The sequence below is a fragment of the Pseudorasbora parva genome, chromosome 8 (assembly GCF_024679245.1).
Source record: "Pseudorasbora parva isolate DD20220531a chromosome 8, ASM2467924v1, whole genome shotgun sequence".
Classification (NCBI taxonomy): Eukaryota; Metazoa; Chordata; class Actinopteri; order Cypriniformes; family Gobionidae; genus Pseudorasbora; species Pseudorasbora parva.
In genome coordinates, this window is record NC_090179.1 from 13,322,789 (window position 1) to 13,343,282 (window position 20,494).

Sequence of the window (20,494 nt, forward strand, 5' to 3'; positions counted from 1 at the left end):
TAATTTATTGCATTTTCACATTCGCTGTGAACTAGGCTATCACATGTTGTACTCAAAATACTTGTTCATAAATTTGTAATAGGCAGGCTTACTATTTGACAATGGAGGAACTGTGTTCTTCAGTATATTCATGTCTCTGTGGGCGGTCACCTTCCTGGAGTACTGGAAGCGCACAAGCTCCATACTCTCCCACCGATGGGACTGTTCTGAATTTGAAGACATAGAGGTGATTAAGCTGCTTGTCTAAACCTTTAATATGTACAAGTCTCCAGGCTTGAGCAATTCAACAAATATTTTAGCTAATAGAATAACAATATAATGCTTTGCCTCCATTTATTTCCCTAATATTTTCATTCTGACGTCAGGAGAGGCCAAGACCAGAATTTACCGCATTGGCCCCAATGACGGTCCGTAATCCTGTGACTGGGGCTGAGGAGCCCTATTTTCCAGAGACTCAACGACTGAGTCGTACTCTAACCGGCAACATGGTCATCATTCTAATGGTTAGTCGATGGATTTCCATTGTACATCTTCAACAATGCAAACTAAATTTTAAAATCATCATGGTTGAATTTTCTTCTTTGTGCTTGCAGATTGCCATGGTCTTAATATTCCTAATGGGCATCATCCTGTATCGGTCCATTCTAAGCATAATTATCTACAGATCTCAGAGTGCCTTCTTCATTTTTTCAGTAAGTTTCTTTCTGTTCCTTTTGAATCCTGACCATATTATCTTCATAATAGTTAAAAAAATCTCTTTGATCAGATACATTTGCATATATATTTATATTAGCATGCCCTTGTGAAAAAGAAGTACACTTGGTGGAAGTATAAAGTTCTCACTGAATTTAAATGTTTCCATACACTTAACTGAATGTTAATGGTAGTTAAAATATTTAAATTTAAATTAACTGTAATTAGCTAAACTTTTTGGAGTGCTTTTTTGGCAGCTTAAGTGGGACTTGTTCATTGCATAATTACTATTTGTTTCAGAATGTTTGCAAAATGATAAAATGTAATGTCCTTTTTACATTTACATGCTTTCAGCATGTTGGTTGCCGCAGCAAAATACCCCAAACTACCCCGAATATTTATTTACAAAAAGAAACAAATGTATACATGTTGGAGAAAACACTTAGGAGCAAAAGGATACCAACATAGATGCAGTAAGAGATGTAAGACCAGACAAGGAACTGAACTGAGCAGGGAACATATACAACAACTAAGGGGCCATTTACACAACAAAAACAAGCCCATCATTTACATGACAACTGCATTTATGAGGTCTGAAAACGCAAACATTTGCAGTCCAATCGGAAGACAGAACGTCATAGGCGGGCGACGTCTCGGGCCCAGAAACTATAAAGCACCCACCAACACAAACAAGTACTAGCTTCTGAAAAAGGCTGAAGTAAGATGATCATGGGCATGCAGGGAGTATGGCAGGGTTACGCAGCATCTCGTTCCCTATTCAGGGAACTAAGGTTACATACATAACCGAGACGTTCCCTTTCAAGGGAACTCGGGCTGCATCGAAACGGTGTGAGAACGCAATACCCACATCACCAAAAGATCAAGTGACCATATGTGTGAATCCGAAGTGCACACGATTACGACAACACCTTCATCCCAACCGTGGAGCCGACATCCAGTTCATAGAACCTGACGAATGTATGCGGTGAGGATCAGCCTGCCGAAATTGCAAACATCTTGAAGTTAAGCCCCTGACAATAGAGCTTTAGAAGAAGGAGAAGGCTGTCCGGCCGCCTTATAAGCGAGTGAGATGGCCTCAATCACCTATCTGCTCATTATCTGCTTGGATGCAGGGTACCTCTTCTTATGTGATCCAAAACAAACAAATAACTGATCAAATGACTGATTTTCTCCAAAGGGCAGCTCTGTAGACGTAGGCATCCAACCTATACAGGTCATAGCAGATTAAGTTTCTCTTGGTCCGACGTCCCGAAAGGAGGAGGACAGAAAGCCTGCAGAACAATAGGACCTACAGTGCTTGTGGGAACTTTAGGAATGTAACCCGGTCTAGAATGTAGAAAAGCTTTCACCATACCGTACTATAGCCATAGTGTGCAGACACACTGCGGCCTGACCTGCTGCCGAGCATGCTTTACCCAACAACGCCGATGTTGTCTTCAGCGGTTTGGTGGGTAGTGTTGGGGCTGTAAGCGATGATGCAGCTGAGTGAGAGAGATGACTCGCAAGCGTCTCTTGAACCCTAGGCATCGCCCCATAACAATCCTGCTTTAGCCCTAAGATGTTGCTATAAGAAGATGTTGCTATAAGAAGATGTTTGAGGGCTAAAGACACAATATGATGCCAGCTACTTCCAGGACTTCAACACCTTGGTGTGGAGGTCTGGAAAGAAAAGCAAGCCCCGAGGATGAGGTTGCAGTGCACGAGAAAGTAGGAAGCACTCATCTAAAAAATTTTTTGATGAGGCTCCGATCTTTCTACTGGCCAGTCAATACTCAATCTGGCCACTGCCCTCGTGAGCACCTCTAACAGCTCCTTTCTAGCAGGTGACTGAAGTGGCAAATCTTCAGTAGCGATGCTCTCAACGTCCACCTCCTCAGAGCTGGATAGTTGGAGCACCGGTGCCCCACCCGGGGAGGAAGAAACCACAGGGCGGGCTTCCAAACCCCGAGACGAGGCACTGGATCTCACAGGTGAAGGCTGAGATAGGGATGGGTCCGTCTCAAACCCCTCTGTAAGATCCATTTGTGAACCCCACGACTGAAGCCACCGCTTTGCCTCAGCAGCAGCGGGAACTGAGCCACGAGGAACGTGAGCCAAACCACCCCCCTCAAAGAGTGCTCGGCGGGAGCGCAGCGTTCTTAACGGTAGCCACTCACAATGCTCACAACCATCTCCCTCGAAGGCTGGCTAAGCATGCTGCTCTCCCAGAAAAGCAACACACATAGAATGTGTATCCCCACCTGTGATAAAACGAGGACAGGGATGAACACATCTAGTAAATTGTTGTCCACTCGCCATATTTTAGTTTTTCTTTTGTTTCTTTTAAACAAAGGTGGAAAACTTCTGCCTAGCTTTTCACTAAAGACAGACAAAAAAACAAATTTGACAGACAGTGATTCACACCGATTACTTACTGTAGCTCAACAGGTACTTACTGTACCTGTTTGTGTTGGCGGGTGCTTTATATTTTCCGAGACGTCACCCGCCTATGACGTTCCGTCTTCTGATTCTACATGCGCTTCATGACGCAATCACACAGAGGCCTTTAGCGTTTTCAACAGCGTTTCGACGCAACCTGAGTTCCCTTCAAAGGGAAATACAATAATCGTCTCGAAGGACAATTATGGCGTCAAGTGCATGTGTATTACGTTTTTAGTCTATGCGTGTAGTGTCTCTTTACAAAGTGAGATCGCCAATTACTGGCCTGTCAGCAGAACACAGCATTTTGTTTAGTTTTTCATGGATCCTTGTGCATGGGGATCACTTTGACAAGGTTGTCATCTGTACTAAAAAAAAACGCAACGGAAAAACTTTTCTGATTTTAGTGCATCATTGTTGTGTAAACTTAATTAACTAAATTAATGTTAAAGGTATAGTTCACCCACAAATTATCCCATAATTCAAGACATCCTAGATATGACCTTCTTCTTTTAGATTAATGCAATAGTTATATTAAAGCTATATAAAAAATTCTCCTGGCTAATCCAAGCATTATAATGGCAGTGAATGGCAGCCCAAAATTTAAAGTCCAAAAAAGCGTGCGTCCATCCATTATAAAAGTGCTCCACAGGGCTCCAGGGGGTTAATAAAGAACTTCTGAAGCAAAACCATGCATTTGTGTAAGAAATATATCCATATTTAAAACTTTATAAAGTAAAATATGTAGCTTTCGCTGGACCGCGTTCTGTATTAAACTTACAAAGAAAGTTTAACTCCTCTCGCAGTTCAAAACGCTTACGCTACGTTCGACACTATCGTTGTGCCAGTTACGCTTTTTCCTCGTGCTAATACTTGTGCCGATGTAAACCAACCATTGCTTAAAGGAGTACTTCAGCGTTGGGAAGATGAATCTGTATTTAAACTGGCTCGTTAATGTAGTAGAAATGTGAAATATTTTTTTTTATTTAGTGCTTTCTAGACTGAGAAAAGACAGAAAATGTATTTGTGACCGCGTTCATTTTCATAAAATCAGTTAGAGAATAAACACTACAATTAAAAACTAAACGTGTCTGTTTAATATGTGATTTAGCCACTGAGGGAGTCTCACAGCCCAAAATGCTGCAGGAGTCAGATTGACAGTCATGGATGAGCTCGTGATGAGAGCTGAGGTAAACGCATCCGTGGCATAGATTCACAGCGCATGTTCAGTCTGGCGCGTTTTCAGTTCATGCCTTTGAAAGCTTAACTTTCATAGGAATTAGTTTGAGAAGTTGAAAGACTTACTTTGCTCTGCTGGCCGCACCGTTTAAACATGAATGCCTGAGGCTGCGGATGTCCCATCCCACCTGCGTGAGTTGACAACATGCGTAAAATGGCTCCCTCTGCTGGCTATAGTCTTTAGCCTCTGGCCAACAATTCCTCCGATGGTGCAAATTGACGATATTTGCGTCATGGTAGGAATTTTTCCAGAAATAAAATGCATTAGTCTCTCGTCTCAGGTGGCTATGAGAGGGGGGAGCACAATCATTCAAATATACTCCAGGGTTTCTTCTGATTCAAAGCCATATGCTAATCGCTGAAGGAACCCTTTAATCACATATTGCAGCACAGTTTTAACATAATGTTTTGCTGACTAAGAGAGTTTTTTCACCCCTGTAGGCTGGAAGGATAGCTAGCCTTACTGGATCTATGTTAAATTTGCTGGTTATTCTGTTGTTGTCACGGCTCTATACTTACCTGGCCCAAATTCTGACACAATGGGGTAAGCTATTTCATATCTTCACATAATATTTAGATATTTCTTTATGCAACAACAAAGTATTCTCCTCTTCCTTCTATCAGAAATGCACCGCACCCAGACCAAATATGAGGACGCGTTCATCCTCAAGGTTTTCATCTTCCAGTTTGTCAACTTCTACTCATCTCCTGTTTACATTGCGTTTTTCAAGGGAAGGTGGGTGTGCAGTAAGAATCAATGAATATGTATGAAGATTCAATATTCATCTAATATTTGATCTGTTCTACAGGTTTGTTGGATACCCTGGAAACTATAACACACTCCTAGGAATCCGAAATGAGGATGTGAGTGTTTACAATGTTGCAAAAAGCAAACACGTTTTCACAAAGCCCTCCTTTGTTGTAAAAAAAAAAAAAAATACACAACCACAATACACAATATTTCCCCCTCAATAATGAGAAAAATTCCGGAAAAATATGCAAAAAAGGAATATCTAATTAATACATGTGTGTAACATGGCTGTGTCCTTCTTTTATAAAGTGTGGCTCCTCTGGATGTCTCATTGAACTAGCTCAAGAGCTGTTAGTCATCATGGTGGGCAAACAGGTCATCAGCAACATCCAGGAATTTGTCTTGCCGTAGGTCTTATGTTCTATTCATCTTCTTTAAAATGTAGTTTACTCATTGTAGTGTATTTTATTATATGCCTAAGAAATTCATTCTCTTTCCAACAGTAAATTAAAGACATGGTGGCACAGGAGGAAGCTGAAGCCAGCTCCCAGTCAGGAGGTGATAGATGAACCTGATACAGAGCCAGAGATCAATCCATGGGAAACAAACTATCAGCTGCTGGTGTGTGAGGGGCTGTTCGATGAGTATCTAGAAATGGGTCAGAACTCATTTTTCATTATTTTATCCCCCTACACTGCCCCTGCCCCCCATCACCGGACACATTTTCAAAAAAGATCACTTAGTATGATTTATAAGATGTTTTCCTCACGGGGACCAAAAAATGTCCCCACAAGGAGAAGGATTTCATATATTGCCATCTTTTGTGGGGACATATTTTCCCTATAACATCCAAAATTGAATTGAACGTTGGACGCTTAAACATTTTGAATCCACTCGCACGTCCAAAGCGAATTGGATGCGCAAAGCGAAAGTAAAACGAAAACGATATAGCTTGTTCCTCCATGTTGACTGAGTGACTCCGGGCGGGCCTGCCCCTGTTTATCATGTCGCTTCACCACATGGCAGCAGTAAGCAGGCTCCTGATTGGTTAACGTGAACAGACGCCAAAGTTCAGAATTTTCAACTCGAGCATCAGACCGAAATTCGCTTCAAATGCGTGAATGCACAAAAGGGCACCAAATAAAGTCACCCGTGCTTAAATAACACCAAATAAAGTCACTCAATTTGCATCTTTTCACAGCTCAAACAATGTCTCCGACAAGTAAGATACGATACTCCTAATATATGTTTGCTTACTCTTTTCATGAACTAATTATAACCCTTATCCAGTCATAACTGTAATATGTCGTTAGCGGGACTGTCGTGCTTGTGTTCTATAGAGTTGTTCATGAGAACAGTTTGATCGCTATCTCTAATCTTGTCATAATTGTAATATGTCGTTAGCGGGACTGTCGGATCGTGCTATAGAGCTGTTCATGAGAACAGTTTGTGATTTTGTGATCGCTATGACTCTAATCTGGTCCTAATTGTAATATGTTCGTTAGTTGGGCTGTCTTGCTCGTGTACTATCAAGTTGTTCACAAGAACGGTTTGTGTTTTTGTGATAGAAGGGATGACTTTTTTATTGAATATTCGACCTGGATTAGATACACAGAGATTCTGCCATAGCCGTTGATGCCTCTGGGTTACGTATGTTTGGGGCGGCGCTATCAAAATAGGGGCGAGACCCTGTTGGGGGTAGGGGCATGTTTGTTTTGGTGATTTGAAAAACCAACAACGGTTACCAGAGAGCACTTACCCCACCTTTAACTGTTTAAAATACAGTAAAAACTGTTTTCTATTTTGATGTTTTTTAAACTACTATTTTTTTTAACTCCTGTGATCAAAGCTGTCTTCAGTGTCACATGGTCCTTCAGAAATCATTATAATACGCTGATTTAGTGCTTAAGTTACATTATTATATCTGTTTATCAGTTCAAATCTCTATAAAAACTGGTTGTCCAGTGAATAGCAGTATCCTGATTTCAGAGATCTTCAGTCTATTACAGTCACAGACTTTATCCAGTTAATGACTTATTGGCTCTGACAGTTCAGCTATTATGATAACAGAAATAATCCCCTGTCGGATTAATAAATTCACTTCTGATAACCGTCAGAAGTTTGTGCAATGTAAATCTCAGCCTTTGTATTCACTAATTTATAATATCTCTGTGTACTGTTTAGAATCCTGATTGTGTTGTTCTTATTGTAGCTCCTTTTATTTAAGTATGATAAATCTGTTATGCAAATTATTATGAAAAGAAATCAGTTATTTATTTAATTTTATCTTAAAGTGCCCCATTATGCTTTTTTAAAGGTTTGTACGTTTGTTATTTTGAGTTCTCCTTGGATCATATGTCAAAAAGCACTTAAATTTTCTCAATATACATTGCAGCTTCAGCACTTTTCTCAGTGTCTCAAACGGTTCACTCAAGAATTTGGTCTCGCTAAACCCCTGATTCTGCTCTGATAGGCCAAATGGCCCAGTCTGCTGTGATTGGTCGATCGCTTGAGTACATGTCAGAAATGAAACGGCCATTGACATATCTGAGTTTTAGCTCCGCATCTTCCGCAGCAATTAATACAGTGATACAAACAGTAACAATGCTGTCGGTTTTACAGCATCAACTCGAGCTCAAGTCCTTAATTTTATTAAAGTGCTGCAAAGTGGATTCTCTACATGTCGACAAAATCAAACCAAACTCTTCATGTCTTAGCTACAACTACAGTGTTTGAGGGTCAAAGTAGACGTTGTTCACAGGCAGCCAATGAAGATGCAGGCACTATGCAGGAAGTAAGACTGGAATTACTGATGACTCCTTTCAGGCAGTATTGTCTGTCTTAGACAACAACTTAATTTATCGCAGACTTTGATCTTTGAAACTTTGCAGGCCTTCTACATTCACAAACAGCTAGGCCTTACACACTACAATGAAAGGTAATATCCGAAAGAGCATTATAAGGGCACTTTAAAATAAATTATTTACAACACAATGTATTTTAATGGCTGGCTTTCAAACTGGTAGCAACTGCAGTTTAGCTCTGATGAAATGCTGATTTTGGACTTCTTTATCTTGTCAGTTCTGCAGTTTGGCTTCATCACCATCTTTGTAGCAGCCTGTCCTCTGGCGCCGTTGTTTGCCTTGATAAATAACTGGGTGGAGGTGCGTCTCGATGCCCAGAAGTTTGTGTGCGAGTACCGCCGGCCCGTTGTGGAAAGAGCACAAGACATTGGCATCTGGCTGACCATTCTACAGTTCATCTCCTACCTGGCTGTCATCAGTAACGTAAGGGTCGTCTTCATTTATAGTGATCATTCAGGACCAAGCACTTTTACCTTTATCTAGAGTGCATTTTCAGAAAGAATTGTTAGCCAACTATGGTCGCAAGTTCTATCATCAACATATTTCAACGAGTCGGTGTTTCCTAAAAAACACAGTTCCAACAAAAACTCTCAAACGGGTATAATTCCACATCCGTCTCGTTCGCAGTCGTGTCCACACAAGTTTACTCAGTGTAATAGTTCGTAGACAGGAAGGAAAAGGACTGGAATAAAGAGGTATTTTATTCTCCGTTAACTCAAATACATACATGCACACGCACCACTGTGCGACTCTTAAACTCAATGCTTCGTCGTAAACACTTCCGGGTTAAGTCGGGTGCACACTGTGCAATTTTGGCCACGATTTGGCCGTCTGGGACAAATTTAGCAAATCCTAAAAGATTCCTCAGATCCTAGGCTAAAATTTGACATCTTTGGTCGTTAGTTTGACATGTTCACCGGCAGCCGATTAATGAGCGCTGCGATCAAATTTGACCTCAGACGAAATTCTGGCAGTGTCAGAAGATTTGGCGAACAATCCTGCAGTGTGACTTCTTCTACGACGACAGTCAAATATCTCGGTTTTTCAAGACAAACTATGACCAAAACAAGAGCTAGAGATTTCTTTATAGCCAGCATTTCAGTCCCGCGTGTAATGCAGCTCATTGTCACTGAACGCGTCATTCATTGATGATATAAAACTCCGGACAAGTTTTCTTGTGCGCGTCCGTTTTTAGCGCGCCTTCACTGTCTGACATTAATGCCAACTGAGATCTTACAGTGTGACATGGCTTACATCGGGGATCATGTTCGCACAGTCTGACAAGGGACATTCGCAAAGGATTTTGAAAATTCGCACAGTGTGCAGGACCCATTACTGTCATCCGGGGATCTCTCAGCGTACGTCAGCAGTCCGTCTCTCTCTCTCTTTCTTCCATCCCTCCTGGTGTTTTTATGCTCTCTCCGCGCCACTTACTGGAATGAGAAACAGGTGTTGGTAGTTTGCGTCCAACCCACTCACTTACCGCGCGTCTCCCGCCGCTCTCTCCCGCTGCAGACCTCGCTAAACCACGCCCCCTCTGCCACACTCAGCCACGGATGAGCGTAGATGGCCGAGATCGACATACACAGTATATTGGCACAGTGCAATTGTTATTAAAAAACTCTACCAGACCTCAATTGGCCATGAACGCCATGTGCGCTAGTGGATTTGTTTTTGAGCACTCAAGTTACTTGTCGGTGTAGGGGGCTAAAGTATACTTTAGGCTTAAGTCCTCAGATGTCATGCCTGTAATTTTAGCAACAAATCTGGCATTAATTAGCTCGCAAACGTATTCATTCAAAGAAGGTATTACTCCAACGCCTGTGAACATTGATGCTCCTTGGTTTTCGCGTTGCATTGTGGTACTTTTTTAAAATGCGCGAAGGGAGCGAAAGTTTAAATGCGCTGGTAGGGTTTTGCAATTGAGACCGCTTTAAAATGGCCGATTCCCTGAGCAGTGCCCTGACTACTAAACGAGGGGGCTGATTGAGACACACCCAATGTATCCTTGGCACATTTCCCTGATCAGCCTTATGATGTCTGCCACTGGTATGCTTGACTCTATCATTCTTAGTCTCAATAATAAAGTGTGAGTTCATTTACAGCCTTTGATGTCCAAAAACCCCCCTCAAAATAATGTTGATTAAACAGGCTGTGTATCCCGTCCTAGGCGTGTTTGACATCCTGTTCTTTTGCCAGGCTTTCCTGATTGCCTTCACGTCTGATTTCTTGCCACGACTCTTTTACCGCTACACTGCGGGCAGCATGGCCGGATACGTCAACTTCACCCTCGCTTTTGCTCCTGCAGACTTCACTCAAAACCAAACATCATGCAGGTGAAGACCAAATGGTTGATATATTTTTTATATTATTTACTACTGTTCAATTGGTGTTTGTGAATTGGGATACTGTCATTTTGGATCAATAGCAAAAATCTTACTAAAATCTTAAAACTCTTAAGCCAAACGCTTTTAAATGTTAAATGAATATTTGTAGTTTTAGAAAATGGTATGTACATACAAAGATGTATCTATAAACCACCTAGAAATCACATGAGTGTTAATCAAGAATTTGTTTTGTTTAAAGATATCGAGGTCTCAGGAATGAGAAGGGACAGCACACACAAGATTACTTTCATCTGCTGGCAATACGACTGAGTTTCGTCATTATATTTGAGGTGCACAGTCTAGCTCTAGCTTGACATTTGTTCTAATTATTATGGAAGCTTGTTTCCAGCACTGAGTTAAAAAACAAACAAATAAATTGCAACTTCTCATAGTTCTGACTTTTTTTCTGACACAAAGTTACAAAGACAGAATTGCGTGATAAAGTCAAAATTGTGAGAAAGTCACAAATATCTTATTATTATTATTATTATTATTATTATTATTATTATTATTATTATTATTATTATTATTATTATTATTATATTCTGTGGTGGAAACAAGCTTCCATAGATAATTTATGGAAATCTGTTTCCTTTACAGAATAATTAAAAAAGGTGACTTTATACCTTGCAATTGTGATTTAATTCTCGCAAAACTTTTTTTTATCAGAATTGAGAGACATAAAAAATTATAACTGAGTTATACAGACTGACTTTTTCTGACTTTATTATTTGGGAGCCAGGCAAGAGCCAGGGCGGATTAAGCAGGGAATGTGTCAAGGGCAGAGCTGGTGGGACTGAATACCATCTTAGCTGTGCTGGAGACCACCATGGCCAACACAGGACTGAGCTCTGGAACTTGAGCAGGCTCTGGAGCAGACTCATGCACCTCCCCACGTGATTAAAAATAAAGTTCAACCACACATTCCAAATATTAGGATCCGAAGGAAGTTCTGTTGAAGGACTGTACTTCCACAACCAGGAATCTTCTTCGCAGCTCCATGAGTCGGTGGGCGGGGCTACTGAATTAGACTCACTGTAGAGGCGTGTTTCGTCACGCAATCGTTTTCTGGGCCTGGTGTCTATAAAAGCTTTTCTTTTAAGGACTTTTTTAGCTCTAAAATGTACAGGATATTCTTATATTACCATGACCTTTTATATATCAAAAGCTCAAGGGAAAGTTGATTTCTCAATTCATAAACCCTTTAATGAATGCATGGGAAGACCACTTAAATAACCCCCCATATAGCAATTGTTTTCTGGCCAAGCTCCAGGCCACATAACCACTTTTCCCTCTGCACAAGTACCACAAAGAATGACGGCCCTGAAGCAGCCCAGAACTGGATTACAGACAAGGATCTCAGCCAATCTCAGCCAGTTAATCACCCTTAACTGGCCCTGAGCTGGGCCAAAACAGGTTTTATTATCGGTAACAATTCTCAGCCATAAGTTAACCATATCAACACCACCCTTTGACCAGAAACCCCAAAACTGAGACATAACCCAGCCTAATCTTACCCAAACAATGTGAACAAATAAGTCACAAGAAAATTAAATTTTCAAAATTTGTTTATTTAACAATAATGCAAAAAAGACAGCCAGAGTTGTGTAACGTACAAAATTTTTCACAAACTTGTTTAAACGCTAACTCTCAACACACTGCGAGAAAACACCAGAACTACTAATACACGACAATACACTACACAAATAAACTGATCTAACAACAGCCGAGCAAACAATCAAATGAGAAAAGTTTACAAACACTTACACAGTAGCTGTCTTCCTGTTGATCGATGATTCTCTCTTACAAAGTACATTATACTCATATACAAAGTACATTATACTCATATACAAAGTACATTATACTCATATACAAAGTACATTATACTCATATACAAAGTATATAAAAAGTACATTATACTCATATACAAAGTACATTATACTCATATACAAAGTACATTATACTCATATACAAAGTACATTATACTCATATACAAAGTACATTATACTCATATACAAAGTACATTATACTCATAAATGAATTTATGAATGAATCTAACACTGAAATTTAAACATATATATATATAATGTAATTGGACCCACTTTATTTTATAGGTGGCCAATAACCCCCAAAACCTTAACTACTTTGTTCTAACATTTCAATTAATAATTTGATTATTATGTACAAAGATGTTTTACATTTAAAAAAATAATCCTTAACCTGTCCTTAACTTTACCCGTATCCCATCTCAATATCAGCAAAAGTGTTTTGCAATACAATATGAACACATTAAGTACATTATACTCATTTTTGCAAGTACATAGTAGTTAAGGCCACCTAATATAAAGTTGGATCATGTTATTTTACTCTAAAAAACAAAGCAAATTAAAACGATTAATAAGAATGTTTGTATGTGTGAGGGAGAAATTAATTATATTTAGGACGGTCCTCAGGAAGTGAAGTACAGCTTTACAGCCCCTCTTTTCTCCTCAAGCGCTCTCTCCTTCCTCCATCTCTATCAGGAGCTTTTTTTTTTTCTTTTTTGCTCTCACAGCAACTAAAAGACAAAATACTAAATTAATAATACTAAATTAATAATACTAAATTAATAAATATATACAAACATTCATTCACCTACTGGTGGGTGAAATGCTGTTTCATGCATACTGAGCTTTTTACACTGTTAAAGACTTGGATTCCCATCCTAAACATAGACAAAATAGTTTAAAAAACTAAGTTGGACGTTTGATGGAGTATTTCTGTGTCAAAAATACTCCTTCCGGTTTTTTACAAGTTTCGGAGAACTTGCTACTGCTAAGGTTAAGTCCATAAACCGAATCATGTCCTCATAAACTGCGAGTAAAGACACACAAATGTTGACAGGCCACTAAATACAGTACATACCACAGAGACGGACGTCCTGCTGTTGCTGCTTCTCCTGTTCAATTTATTTCAGCCTCCGAATGATTCTGGATCATATATGTATTTCAGTCAGGACCACTTTGAGAATAACATTTATTGACAATCTTTGATTTGGCGAAAGGCTTACGCCCGTTTCACACATACTCCGTCTGCGGTGCGTGTGCGGTGCGTGTGCGGTGCGTGTTGCGTTGCGTGTGCGTTGCAGGAGCCCCACACCCTGTAGTGCTTTCACATATGCTGCGTTTGCAGTCCGCAAATGATCCGCTGTTGCATACCACAAATACAACATTTATTCATTATTTTTTATTTAAAATCCAAAAGTTTTTACTGAACATGGGTCGTCAGAATGCCAATTCTCTTTGTTTACTCTTTAATAGAAGTCAGGTTACGTAGCCTACTACATTTAAACAACATTTTATTAAATTCATTTATTCATATTTATATAGGCCTACTTTAGATTTAGCTCACACAAGTGGCAAAACATTTAAACATAGGTTATAGCCTAAATCACAAACATTTTAAATTAGAAACTTACAATAGTCTATTCAAAAACAGCCGACTCTCGTCTTTTCTTTCGTTTTTACACCCTTTTAAAAGAAATCCTGCAGGTCAAAAATAACTGCTTTTCACCTCCAAGAAAGTACGAGTGCTATCATTATGACACTTTTGTTTTTACCTAAATGCCAGGTATGGTGTTGTTTTGTTGCTTTACTTGAGAAAAAAAGCCATGTGTTGACTTTGAAACAAGAGTATATTTTAAATGATATGCATCTGTGGTGAAATTACTAGATTTTTGCGTCAGTACACGTTTATTTTAATGCGAACAATGTTCTATTACTTTAATGCAGCAACGCAGCGCAGCAAAAATAGACTCGGTACGAAAGCGATCTGTGCACTGCTGCAGACGCAACGCTCCTGGAACGGACTGACGGACCGCATCTGCGTGCAGTGTGAAAGCTGTCATCCGTTAACATGGGTACTGGAAAAAATACGCACCGCACACGCACTGCAGACGGAGTATGTGTGAAATGGGCGTTAGGCTCAAAGATGCTCGAGATGCCATACAGACAGCTTGAGATACATCCTTGAAACAATCCCCCAACACAATAACGTAGAAGAATTCTATGCGTCAGATTACATAATTACTAGAGACAGCGTGTCTAAGAAGAGCGCAGCTCCTCGAACTTACCGGAGGTAGCGTACCTCAATATAGGGTAAGGAACGTGATTCCTTGAGCTAATTCCCTGAATCCGATCACGCGTGATCGGAGGAATACAAGCAAGACAAAACTTGATGACTCTGATTTATTATCGAACCCCCCCAACAAACTGAGAGTTATACATGATGATTGCATGATCAGTACGATCTTAACAGTTCATGTCTAAAGGTTGAAGTGACTCATGGATTTCTGCGCTTTCAAAATGTTGTTGGTTTCTGGGCGAATGTAGCACTGGAAAGCAGAGGATGTCCATCGTCCCATTCTTTGGAGCATGGGAGCGGGGATGGTAGAAGCAGCTGTTGTGGCAGCTCCGATACGAAATGAGTGTGCTGTGTAGAGGTTAGGGGCGAGACCACAATGTTGGCAAAGAAGACGCAAGTGATGTGTGAACCAGTGAAGTGTCTGCTGATTAATGCCAGGTCAACAACTGACCAGTCCAGTCTCTGATTGAAACGCTGAATATACATGGCTGCTTTGGCAGAGAAAGACTTGTGATATTCGTAAAACAGCGTGCCGCCATAGGACATAGCTAGATCTGAAATAATTGCAAGGTAGGTGTCCAGTTCTTGCCTTCTTTCATGTTGGATTTCACAAATAACGTCTCTAAACACTCCAAATGCAATGTTGAATTCAGCCATTGTAAGGCTCTTAGAGAGTCTTGGGTCACTTTCTTCAAGTATCACAGATACATCTCCACAGTCAACAATTTGTTTATCGGTAGATTCAGAACATAACAATATCTTAACTAAATTAATATCGTTACCTGCCAGAATTTGTGTCTTCAACTGAGGAGTGATTGCTGCGGCTGGTGGGAAGAATGGCACTCCAGGTGAAACTGTTGGAACGGCAGAGCTGAGTGTTCTTCTTGGCAGGAAATCGAGGCTTTCGCGAGACGTAACATTACCGGCGAGCGTCGCCTGTGGGTGAATTCCTGAAGCGTTCTGAATCGGAGAAAAGTTGGTGTGTGGCTGATTCTCAAGCGCTTGTAGCCTTACGTCCATGTTTGATAAGACATTTTGAATTGAAGATAAGGCATTTAGGATGGTTTCGTTAGGCTGAAGCTCAGGACGAGATGCCGAGGACTTCGTTTGTTTAGAGATATGCACTGGAAGAGGCTCGATAGACGAATGTTTCCTTTTTTGTGACGCTTTCCGTCCGGAAGGTCGTGGAGTGGAGACTTCTGAAGGTGGAATAGACTCTTGTTCATGTGCAACCGCTAATCTAGAGCTTCGTCTTGGAGGTGGTTGGGCTTCTATGGACATTTCATCTATATCTAGGTTGGATTGAGCTTCTTCGGACAGGTCCTCGGGGAAGATGGCATGTTCTTCCGTATCGGAGCAGGCCATTGTCGCGCAAATCAAGGTAAGGAATAGGACTTTGATTAGTCGCATGTGGCTGTGTAGCTGACTATGATCTCTAGGGTGTTGTAAATGTCTGTGCGACAGACTGAGTAACATGAATTTGAATGAGCTTAAATACTGTAGTTGATTAGAGTAGGTGGAGTTACAAATCAGCTGAGCGTCAGCTGATATCGTTTGCGATCAGTGGTCTGCCTGAACTACGCTTGAATTCCATTTGATCACTCAAGCTCCATTAGTTGAATTTGATTGATAGCCATGGTTTATTAGGGTAACGTTTTCTTTTCCACGCATGACGATGTCAGCTTTCAGACGGTCTCATGCAGTAGCTGTGTGCGCTCATCATTCTTTAGCTCTGCCCACACGATACACCTCCAGGCGGTGTCTTCTTGAAAGACTCGGTACAGCCCATATTTCTTTTATAAATATAAACTAAAAACTAAAACTAAAGATTTTTCGGAGATATGAAGGATGCAATACTACTCTATAGGTACTCAAGATTGACATGAGATTGACTGAAACTGAGTGTCCCCCCCCCCCATTACATTACATTGTTCCGCACACCGGATAGGTGCCTCGGACATCCCGCAGCCCGGTCTATCACATCCTGGTCGCGTCAGTCTGTACTCGCGTTCTCAAGTTCAAGGGGCAGTGAATCAGCTACCATATAGGCAAAAGTTTAATTAAATAAAGAACATAGTGGCACACATAACTTCACTTACTTGAACAGTTAGCGGTTGTCTGAAAGACGTCTTCTTCACACTGCAGTTGGAGAAATTTCAAATGACGCATCACCATCACGTGAACCATATCCAGTATCCACCAACAAGAAAAGCTACTATTACCATGGAGATGACCACCCATTTATAATAGTACATATTTTTAAATTAACAGTTAATTAGAAAAAAAGGTTTTAACATGATTTTGTGGTGCTTAAACTAAAAGGTATGAAAAACGTAGATTATTTTGTATGTGAAAATAAATAAAAATAAATTATATATATATTAGCTCTAAAATTTACAGGATATTCTTATATTACCATGACCTTTTATATATCAAAAGCTCAAGGGAAAGATGATTTCTCAATTCATAGAAATGAGTTGGTTGGTTGCAGAGTACGTCAGGGCACAGTTCTAGGACCGCTCTTATTCAATCTCTACATGCTTCCTCTACAAGCCATCAGTCGCTTGGGAATTTAATTTCATTGCTATGCTGATGATACACAATTATATCTGAAAATTGACACTCATTCATCATTATCGTCATCGACGTCATCATTATCAACACTTTCTGCCTGTCTTCAAGAGAAACTTTCTCCAGCGGAACAGCTCTAAGACAGAAGCCATCCTTATTGGTTCCCCTTATCAGATCAGATCATCCACCATAACCTGTATTGCATTTTCTGGCCAGGACATTCCTCTGTCATCCATAGTCACAATCTCGGGGTTATGTTTGATCCACACTTAACCTTTGAGGCCCACATTAAATATCTTTGCAAAACATCCTTTTGTCACCTCAGGAATATAGCCAGACTGAACATCTGAGGGCTCCACAAACAACTGATATTTATAAAACGTACATTCACAACGCATGTTCAGTCTGGCACGTTTTCAGTTCATGTCTTTGGAAGCTTAACTTTCATGGAAATTAATTTGAGAAGTTAAAAGACTTACATTGCTCATCATAGCTCCGTTTAAATGAGTGCCTGCAGCTGCGAGCTGAGCTCTGAGTGTGATCTCCATCATAGATATCCATAATAAAGGCTAGATGTCTTACGGTAGAGTCACCATCGGCATCACCGGCGGCCATCTTGTCACAGGCAGGCTTTCTGTCGGGCTCTGTGGAACCTGATGTAAGGTGAGTGATCTGTACGAACATAAATACTCTTATCTCGCTGAAATCTTGATGGATTTACAAATGGTTTGGTTTCTTACAAACGTTATTAACATGGCTACAAATCTGGATGCTTTAACACGTTAAAATTGCAGCTTTTAGTTTACGACTTAATCGTGCAGCTTGTGTATCACGGCTAACTTACGTGCACGCTATCAAGGCTGAGACCACAATCGAGCTGTTCAATTATATAGGTTTATTGACACCAATAAAGATTTTATGACAACCAATCTTTTGTCTAGTTAAAATAAACTTAGTTTGCATGTCTTTTTTTGTTTTAATTAAAAAAAAAATATATATATATATATATATATATATTTTATTATAATATATTCTTATTATAAAAGTATATATATATATATATATATATATATATATATATATATATATATATATATATATATATATATATATATTAGCTATAGCTAGCTCTGGAAAAAAATTCAGAGCTATATATATATGTGTGTGTGTGTGTGTGTGTGTGTGTGTGTGTGTGTGTGTGTGTGTGTGTGTGTGTGTGTGTGTGTGTGTGTGTGTGTGTGTGTGTGTGTGTGTGATATAATTAATAAATTTCTCATGTTGCCATTCGGTACACAGTTTTAGCAGCCTATATATTGATTTAACATAAATACCTTTTTTATTGCACCTATCTGTTCTGTTCAATGTTACTTTCATATTGAAGTCCATGGTTAAAATTATTCATAAGTATGTAGTGTAACCACATCTCTGCCATTTATAACAAACGAAACAGTTTGAAAATCATTTGAAAATTTAGCACGTTATGGCTATTTAAAAGTACATGCACCATTAAAACACACTGTTACGAGTGAGCGAGCTGCCTGTGACAAGATGGCAGCCAGTTGCGGACGGCGACCTCCATTGGCCAACAGCGCACCAGACATCTAGCCTTTATTATGGATATCTATGATCTCCATCCCCCATGCGCGTGTAAAACATGAGGAAATGGCTCCCTCTGCTGGCTGTAGTCTTTAGCCTTTGGCCAAACATTCCTCTGATGACGCAAATATCGTGAATTTGCGTCATCGGAGGAATTTTTCCAGAAATAAAATGCATAAATCTCTTGTCTCAGGGGGATATGAGGAGGGGGAGCACAATCATTCGAATATACTCCAGGATTTCTACTGATACAAAGCCATATGATAATCGCACAATAAACAGGTGTGATGAATGAAGTCAAAATGAGTCAAAGGACTGTGGGAAATGCAGTCCTTAATAGTAACACAGAGGCCATGTAGCAGAAAATGGCAAACTTCATGTGCACTTTCGGTCTTGTGGACTTACAATGACCATTGCGTGCACATGTCCGTTAAGTCCACAAGACCGTAGGGTGTCCCGTTCAGAAGGGTGCTCGTGAGAGCTCCCCCCTTGCGGCTGTTATGCGCCACACTTCAGCTGAGCCCGCAAGTTTGCGAGCTATGCAGAGGACTTCCACCCGGCAGTCAAAGCGGCATTATGTCGTGAAAGTGCGGACTCAGAGGAAGACCGCCAGGGATTAGGGTGCCATTTGGGACAGGGCCAGAGTAGTGCCTTCTGGATGAGCTCATGGGAACTCCAGCTGACTTGAGCAAATCTCACTTTTTTAATTAAAATATTACCTTTTTTATATTTTATTCCATGGCGGAAACAAGCTTTCAAAATAATGAGATATAGATGATTAAAAAATGAAATTGGAACATAATTTATAACGTTGACGATGGGTTTTCAGCATGTTGTGCTCCTGATTGGACGGATTATTGACTGGATGGTGCCAGATATTCCAGAGGAGGTGGAAATTAAGATCAAAAGAGAGCATTACATGGCTAAAGAGGCACTGGCTGAGAATCAGGTGACTTTTATATTGACTCAATGCAGTTATGAAATAATATATTAGAATAATATAATAATATTATCATTTATATGTTGATTCCTCATTCATTTTAAATATTGACAAGTTTGTTGCCATTGTTTTTCTCTGTTTTCTTACACATTGACCCTCTTGTCCTGCTTAAGTCTTTGAGTAGAACTGTTTTGGAGGAGGTGGAGAAGCAAACCTCAGAGCTGCGACGAAGAATGCAGAGTCCTGAAAACAGTATCTTCCCTACCTCCAGTCCATCTCCTGAACACAAGGACAAACCTTCACCCTGACAGTTCCATGATGCTTTTCATAAATCAAGCTGGAGACTGTACCGTGAATGGATGTTTGTAAACTGTTGCCTATTGATTGTAAATGCATTACATGAACTATAGAAACTGTCCTAACTTTGATGCTGTCCGAAATAAAACACATGAGGATCAAATTAGTATGTCTACCATTATGCTGAAAATATATGCTGAATGTGTGTCTATTATAAAGGGACATGGGGTAAGACATCCCCTGGGGAAAGATCCCCCACCCCACTTAAAGTTTTTTTCTCCTGACCATAGAGGGCACAAAGTGTACACTATTTTTAATTTTGCCATTTCATCTGATAATAAATATTTTTTAGATTTAGTCTGTCGAAAGAGAATGGAGGTTAATTTATCAGATTGTATGTCTCTGGAAAAGAGTGATCTATGACATTATGTTGAATAAAAAAATATATAATAATAATAATAATAATAATAATAATAATAATAATAATAATAACAATTAATATAATAATAATAATTAAAAATATTAATAATTATATATTATTATTAATTATTTATTATTATTATTATTATTATTATTATTATTATTATTTATTATT

The 20,494-nt window shown here is 39.7% G+C and overlaps 1 protein-coding gene across 2 annotated transcripts in view; it reads left to right on the forward strand.

The window, feature by feature from the left end:
- The window catches only part of ano7 (anoctamin 7), a 44,941-nt gene extending 24,770 nt beyond the window's left edge, over window positions 1–20,171 (forward strand). For both annotated transcript variants that reach the window (XM_067451586.1, XM_067451588.1), the window contains exons 12-24: window positions 83–226; window positions 366–503; window positions 594–692; window positions 4,813–4,915; window positions 4,996–5,107; window positions 5,181–5,235; window positions 5,432–5,529; window positions 5,626–5,780; window positions 8,204–8,409; window positions 10,186–10,322; window positions 10,573–10,663; window positions 19,492–19,611; window positions 19,776–20,171. In XM_067451586.1, coding sequence (XP_067307687.1) covers window positions 83–226; window positions 366–503; window positions 594–692; window positions 4,813–4,915; window positions 4,996–5,107; window positions 5,181–5,235; window positions 5,432–5,529; window positions 5,626–5,780; window positions 8,204–8,409; window positions 10,186–10,322; window positions 10,573–10,663; window positions 19,492–19,611; window positions 19,776–19,910 — 1,593 coding nt within the window. In that variant the 3' untranslated portion in view covers window positions 19,911–20,171. The remainder of the gene's footprint in view (window positions 1–82; window positions 227–365; window positions 504–593; window positions 693–4,812; window positions 4,916–4,995; window positions 5,108–5,180; window positions 5,236–5,431; window positions 5,530–5,625; window positions 5,781–8,203; window positions 8,410–10,185; window positions 10,323–10,572; window positions 10,664–19,491; window positions 19,612–19,775) is intronic.
- Window positions 20,172–20,494: the final 323 nt, after the last annotated feature.